Raw genomic sequence first — 7,951 nt, forward strand, 5'->3', positions numbered from 1 at the left:
GAAAGAGAAAGAAAAACAATACAGGGCACATCTAGAACTTTCTATCTAAAAAAACCCCTGATTAATATGGATATAGATCCAGTTTGGACCTGGCGCAGTCTCTGTAATCAGACCTGGTGCTATAATCTGGCCAACAGTATATAAAGTCTGATACATCACTAATTGCGGAAAAAAAACCCATCAAATTCCTCGCCACTTCCTCTTCCTGCGATACAAAGACATTGTGACAATGGGTCTGACGCAATTTGCTTGCTACTATATGTTTGATCTTGTACAACAAATAATGTCTTTTGTGATTTTAAAATGTAAAGATAAGTGTGCAATCTACAACTTGCTATTTGCCGGATAAGAAATGTTACTAATTGTGAACATGAATCATATACTATGGTCACTTTAAGAAAGAGGTTTGGAGAGACCAGAGACTATATAAGCACATGGTGTTTGTATAGTGACACATGCCTCGATGTGCGCATTAATGAAATTAATTAATGGTGACATCACAACGTACTTCCATCATCACATCTGTATGTAATTTGGCATTTGTCGATAACAGCCAGCCAAACGCACGCATCAAACGTGGTGTATCGGCCTGTGTGCTGTTAGTGGGTGGAGATTCCAACCATCACACAAAATATTCATTTAATAAATGGAGTTAACGCTATCTGTTTATTTTATCTCTCTCTCTCTGACACTGGAATGGGGAGGGAGTTGGCCTGTGTCTAAAGGATACTGGAATTCTTGTTGATTTAACTGCTAGAAAACCTTTCAAATTATTTATCTATAGAAGTCGCCATTACAGCGTGTTACAGCGTGTTGGGATTTTTGTAGCTAAATCATTTGGAACGTTTTTCTAACACATTGGAATCATTTGAAAAGCGTATTCAAAAATATTAAGTCAACTGTGATATTGACATTGATTTATTATGTTTGGATAAACTTTTCAAATTATTTAATATTTTCAATTAACTTTATTTATTCAACATATTAAAATATCTAATCATATATCATATATAAATAATATATCAATGTCTGAAAAATATCCAAATATTAAAATATCTAATCATATATCATATATAAATAATATATTAATATCTAAAAAATATCCAAATATTAAAATATTTTTCCAACTATTACATAATTTGAAATGTGTTTCCATAAATATTAAATCAAATAAGAAGATTATAAAAAAAAATATTGAATCGAGGCCCTGGTGGCGTGTTGTTTGGAGGCACATAGAAGTTCTGTAGAGCTGTAGTTGAAACATTACTTTTATTGTTGTAGATGAGATTTACAGAGATAGGTGATAGTGACATAAGGTGCAGACATTTCTTGTACACAAGGTTCTATCTGGTACGATTATAAATTAATGTATCAGGTTTGAGTACCCAAGACTGTGCAATGGATGAAATAATACACTCAAGACTATGATTTTTGTTTTTCAACAAAGCATGTTTTTATGTATTGCAGGCTGTCTTTATTATTATTGGAGTAGTTGGACTAATTTTGCTGATCACGTTGATTTCAATTCTTGCTACACTGTGAAGGCGACGTGTGTGGAAGACCAGATGCTGATTCTAAATCCACTGATCATCTGAAAGTTCTCTTGTCTTCAGGGACAAAGTACCCTCTGCAAAATCCTATATCTTATATGAATTCACATTACGTGTCTCATTCACACTTGATTTACATCTAATTATCAAATTACATCTAAAAGGGCGATCATGTTTTGTGCGAAACCCAAACAGAAATCAGATTTGAGAAACATTTATTGGAGTCGCTTGGTATCTAGGATTATGGCCAACTCCAACAAAATATATTTCCCTCAATGATTAAATTAATGATTTGCATTATTCCCCGGTCAAAATCCCCTTTGAAGATGTGTAGATCTAGAATATGACCAGGCGAATAGGAAATTTGCTGAGTGCTTTCACACAATCTGGCGCTAAAGGTTATTAGTTAAGAGTTGGTTTATGCTCAAACTACCTTGATTTTTAAAATCTTGATTTAGTGATGATAAATGCAAATTATTATAGAAAAACCCATAAAATAGAAATATATTAATTACACAATTACTAAAGTGAGTTAAATCAGAGTTTCTTAAATTCTAACATTTTCTGTCCTGCAAACCCAAACTGCAATGTATGTTGTGTCCCTGAAATATGAGTCTTATGGATATAATAGATGTGCTCTGCACAAAATATTAAATCATTTCACTGTAGTAACGGCTAGGAGGGGAATGCACAGCAGCCTCTTCTATAAGGTCATTTTCCACTGCATGTAGTGGGGAGCAATATGGAAAGTGTACTAATGAACTCAGTTTATATGATCAATGATCAGCAAGGGGAGGGGGAGTAAGTAGGGCAGGTACAAATCTCATATCAATAATTTGGATAATGGAACCTCAAGATAACATACCTTCGGAATTTCACATAGAACCTAAATTGTGTCATTAAATAAAGACAATTAATTGTCCAACACTTAAATTTGAAACTTACAGTTCAGGACAGGAGTGTGCCTATATCAAGTATTTAAATCTAATTAACTCCTTCACATGTTTGCCAAGCACTTTCTGTTTGAAAACAAATATTCACAAAACATTTATTTTAAACATATAAAACATGTAAATATATAGTCAAAGAAAACAAAACATTTTTTTGTACAGGTTACATTTCAGTAAAAAAACAAAAAAATTAAATTATGCAGCTTAATGCATTTTTTTCATTTTCCATTTATTTATTGGAAAAGATACATAGATAATGTCCTTATGAAATGGGATGGTGGACGCTCTCTTTAAATTATTTTTTTGAATATATTAATTTTAATGAGTATGGTCTTAAATTTATGGCAGATTTCACTGTTTTTATATAATGGAAGGACATGTATGTAATAAGACATATTTTAAAACATTTATAATTTATCTTTATTTTCTTTAATTAGAATCTTCACATTTACATCTTTCGTTCATCAATTCATATGCCATAAAATTGTAAGTAAATGTATCGTATCATTAGAAAAGAGAACATACAGTAAATATCTAACACAATCTAAAATAATCATGAATGTAATATATGACAGAATACATACATACCAAAAAAAGTAAAGAAGAACATATAGAGTAACAAAAGGATGTTGGAACTCAATGTCTGGGGATAGCTATACCAATCTGTCTCGATAGTGTATTTTGTGTGGGAAATCCTTGTGCCTGAACTAGAAATAAAGTTGTGTTCCATTTTATAGTGAAACTCAATTTGTTCTAGACTTTCTCACCAAGGAATAGGAATTGCTTTTTTCCAAGATCGAGATATGCAGATCTTAACTGCAAAGAATATGTGTGTAAGTATACATTTTTTTTTCTGAGATGGAAAATCTATATTTAATAAGAAAAGGTGGGAAGAGATATTTTTTTCAGGAAATACTTTTTTTTTTTAAATTGAGTAGCTGGTCTTTTGTCGTCTGTAGCTCACTACATTCCCACCATATGTGATACATCGTACAACCATCTTGGTCACATCTCCAACAGTTACTTGGGTGGATTCCAGTTTATCTGTTAACCCTGCCAGGTTAGAAGCCAGTATTTGAGTTTTTTTTAATGTGAATTGTATAGTTTGAATATTTGCTATCAGTCTCTCCAGTATTTAGGTCAGCTGGAATTGAAGTTAAAGGGTCTGTGAGGGTGAGAAGCACATTGTCTGAAAAAAGAGAGACCTTAAACTCACTACTAAATACCTTCACTCCTTTAATTTCAATGTTCTCTCTGATCATAACAGCAAGTGGTTCTATAGTACGAATGTCTAAAAGGGATGCCAAAGGGCACTCCTGTCTAGTGCCATTTTTTATTGAGAAAAGGGCTGATTTAAAGAATGGATTTACGATCTTTGTAGTAAAGTCTGCATATAATAACATAGTTCTATCGTCAAATATATCCAGGATGCCGTATTTCCCCATGAGAAGTCAAGGAATCTCCAATTTACTCTATCAAAGGCTTTCCTGGCATCCAAGGTCATGATAGCAGAGTGTCAGTGATGCATATTAATCCTGTGAATTATTTTAAAAATCTTTCTGGTATTATCTGCAGTGCTTCTCCCTCTGGCTAAGCCTATCTGATCATTATTAATTAAATTCCTGAAAGATATATTTTGTGAAAGTTAGATATTTGTCCCCGATTATTAATTTTCTAATAGATTTATCTTTGGCATTTTCTTAGATTTTTTTTTTTTTTTTTTTTTATGAATCTTATTTCTTCTATTTTTTTTCCTTTTGTGATATCACTTTTGTCTAAGGAATAAGATGGCTTTATTAACCTTATCATAGGTTCTTTATTTTATACTACTTTTTAATCTTTCTATTTCTTTCACCAATTCGGCATCTCCCTGACTTTTATTTAATCTCTCTTTAATTGTCAGATTAACCAGCAGCTCTGAAAAAAGTCCCTCTTTTATTTTCCTTGCCACCAAGCCTATGCCTTTTATAAGAAGGTCCTTTGCATAGCTTTTAAAAGTGCACCAGACCATTGACATGGATAACTCTCCATTATTGTTTAGGGCTACAACATTCTAAGTTGTGAGATGGATTGTTAACATTTGAGTCTGAATTTAAAAGACTATCATTAAATCTCCATCCCATCCTTCATTTATAACTATGATCTGAGTTTACATAGAAGACAGGGGCATGATCTGAAATTATAATGGAACCAATTTTAGTGTTATTAATTGATTCCAAGTATCCTGATGGATAGATTGGATTGTGCCCCATTGGAGAGAAGGTGTGTTACAAATCAAGTATCTAAGTAAGAAATAGAATGGATATTTAAATTAAACACCCCAGCTCCATTGGGTCATAATATAGACTTTGATATTCTGGCATTTATAGATTAGGGTCTTCTACACAGGTTTATTTTTTTATACCTTTTTCTATACGATATTTTCTATACATATTTGATTTATTTTGCTTCACTGTAGAAGAAAAATAAATAAATTATATTTTCTTTTTGTTACTGTTTTTTATTTCTATTTTTTGTATTCAGATTTCCATCATGCTTACATCCTAATCGTCCATTATTTTTATGCTTATTTGACAATTTTCTAATTTGAGATTACTATATATTTACTAGTTCTCTCTTTTTTCTATGTGTTTTATCCATGTGCTATAGAATGTGAGGTTCGCCCAGTGGTGTATTCTGGTTTTGTGCTGCCTTAGGCATGACAAAACTCGGGCACCCCCTACCCCCTTCCAAATTTCTCTTCCTGATAGACACACCCTCACTAATGCATGCACTGACATACACTCACTGAAAAATGCACAGTCATATTTAACCTACTCACTCATTCACAGTTACACTCACTCACATTCACCGACAGACACACACATTCACTGACAGACACACACACACCAACGGACACGCATTCATGACAGGTTGGTACAAAAAGAAAGGTGGTTTGCGCACACGGTGGATATAGTAGTAACTGTATTTATATCTGCAAGGTATAAAAGACCATCATAGGGCAATATATATGTGCAAAATATAAAAGAGAAAGTAACTTGGAACACTCACAATCTAAAGAGCCATGTGAGGCGACTGTTAGCTGTAATGGCGTGTAGATAAATCCAATGTGGATGCTTGGAAAGAGATGCAGGTCCCCCAGGAAAAGATCGATATTCATCTGGATGAAAGTACAGGAACCAGGTATGAAATGCAAGATTGCTCTTTTTAAGAATAAAACTATAGCACAACGCGTTTCGACCAATCTATTGGTCTTCCTCAGGTTTAATAATATCAAATGTAAGTCATGGGCTTATATACATTATACAATGAATGTAAACAAAATACACAAAAGGGGATAAAAACCCTTTCTGACACTTTATGACACTGGATCCAGCGCCAATATCCCTCGCCACTGGCTTGGTTCGGCCTCCTGTCCTTCGGCTGGGGAGACCTAAGGAGCAGATGAAATGCAATGTAGCAAAGGCTGCTTTCGCATTAGTATTTCCCCATGTGAAATCATTATTCAATGTTTTCCAATGAGGTTTTGGGTGACGCTGGACGTCCCTGTGCATAGGGTGAGGAAATGCAGCGTCAGCTAACAGCCCGAAAGTTTCTTAAAAACTGCAATAATTACCTGCTCGGGGTTAAGGGACCTGGGAAAGAGCAACCAGACCCCTTCATTGAGTTAAAGTGGTATGGGTGCCTATAGTGTCCATTTAACTAAATTAGAGACTCTGTGAAAATGCTTGCAGGGAGCCAAGTTGTGTGATGTATTGAAATAACCACTGGTACCTGTATAAATGTTGTAGTAACAAAACAGTGTCCCCCAAAGAGCTCTGGCTGATGTTAAAAGTTATGTTGATTAAAGAATAATGATCTGGAGGATACAATGATCAGGAACATAGTGCTTTGTTCATGTTTCAGGGAATATGATCCCTGGAGAGAAACATGATATGAATATACAGGTAAAATCAGCTGCACTAACAGACACACTGCTCTGATCCAAGCCTGAAGGTATGTCCGTGTGTATGAGAGGGTGGTATTAGATGTTATCTAATGAGTATCCAGGAGTGGTGGATGATATATACCTTTAAGAGTTAAAACAGTATCTCATAAATGAGATAAATAAAATATATGTTTTAACTCTTAAAGGTATATATCATCGACCACTCCTGGATACTCATTAGATAACATCTAATACCACCCTCTCATTTTGCATTTTTGGGATTTTTTAGTAGAATCCCTGCTATTTCCAGTTGAGTGGTATCTATAGCCATACTCTCTCTTCAGTCTCAGCTATAATCTCATGTCCGTGAGTATATCTGTATGCTGTGCATGTTATCAGTACGAGGTGGATGTCAGTCTGTGTGTATGTTATCAGTACGAGGTGGATGTCAGTCTGTGTGTATGTTATCAGTACGAGGTGGATGTCAGTCTGTGTGTATGTTATCAGTATGAGGTGGATGTCAGTCTGTGTGTATGTTATCAGTACGAGGTGGATGTCAGTCTGTGTGTATGTTATCAGTACGAGGTGGATGTCAGTCTGTGTGTATGTTATCAGTATGAGGTGGATGTCAGTCTGTGTGTGTGTTATCAGTATGAGGTGGCTGTCGGTCTGTGTGTATGTTATCAGTATGAGGTGGATGTCAGTCTGTGTGTATGTTATCAGTACGAGGTGGATGTCAGTCTGTATGTATGTTATCAGTATGAGGTGGATGTCGGTCTGTGTATGTTATCAGTATGAGGTGGATGTCAGTCTGTATATGTTATCAGTATGAGGTGGATGTCAGTCTGTGTGTATGTTATCAGTATGAGGTGGATGTCAGTCTATGTGTATGTTATCAGTACGAGGTGGATGTCAGTCTGTGTGTATGTTATCAGTACGAGGTGGATGTCAGTCTGTGTGTATGTTATCAGTACGAGGTGGATGTCAGTCTGTGTGTATGTTATCAGTATGAGGTGGATGTCAGTCTGTGTGTATGTTATCAGTACGAGGTGGATGTCAGTCTGTGTGTTTGTTATCAGTATGAGGTGGATGTCAGTCTGTGTGTGTGTTATCAGTATGAGGTGGATGTCAGTCTGTGTGAATGTTATCAGTATGAGGTGGATGTCAGTCTGTATGTATGTTATCAGTATGAGGTGGATGTCAGTCTGTGTGTATGTTATCAGTATGAGGTGGCTGTCAGTCTGTGTATGTTATCAGTATGAGGTGGATGTCAGTCTGTGTGTATGTTATCAGTACGAGGTGGATGTCAGTCTGTGTGTATGTTATCAGTACGAGGTGGATGTCAGTCTGTGTGTATGTTATCAGTACGAGGTGGATGTCAATCTGTGTGTATGTTATCAGTATGAGGTGGATGTCAGTCTGTGTGTATGTTATCAGTATGAGGTGGCTGTCAGTCTGTGTATGTTATCAGTATGAGGTGGATGTCAGTCTGTGTGTATGTTATCAGTATGAGGTGGATGTCA

General features: G+C 35.3%; 1 protein-coding gene across 2 annotated transcripts in view; it reads left to right on the top strand.

Moving 5' to 3' along the window:
- LOC134571058 (uncharacterized) overlaps nucleotides 1-2,302 on the top strand; it is a 29,730-nt gene extending 27,428 nt beyond the window's left edge. For both annotated transcript variants that reach the window (XM_063429103.1, XM_063429102.1), the window contains exon 10: nucleotides 1,468-2,302. In XM_063429103.1, the coding sequence (XP_063285173.1) occupies nucleotides 1,468-1,542 (75 nt within the window). In that variant the 3' untranslated portion in view covers nucleotides 1,543-2,302. The remainder of the gene's footprint in view (nucleotides 1-1,467) is intronic.
- Nucleotides 2,303-7,951: the final 5,649 nt, after the last annotated feature.

This window comes from Pelobates fuscus, chromosome 8, assembly GCF_036172605.1.
Source record: "Pelobates fuscus isolate aPelFus1 chromosome 8, aPelFus1.pri, whole genome shotgun sequence".
In the NCBI taxonomy this organism is placed as follows: domain Eukaryota; kingdom Metazoa; phylum Chordata; class Amphibia; order Anura; family Pelobatidae; genus Pelobates; species Pelobates fuscus.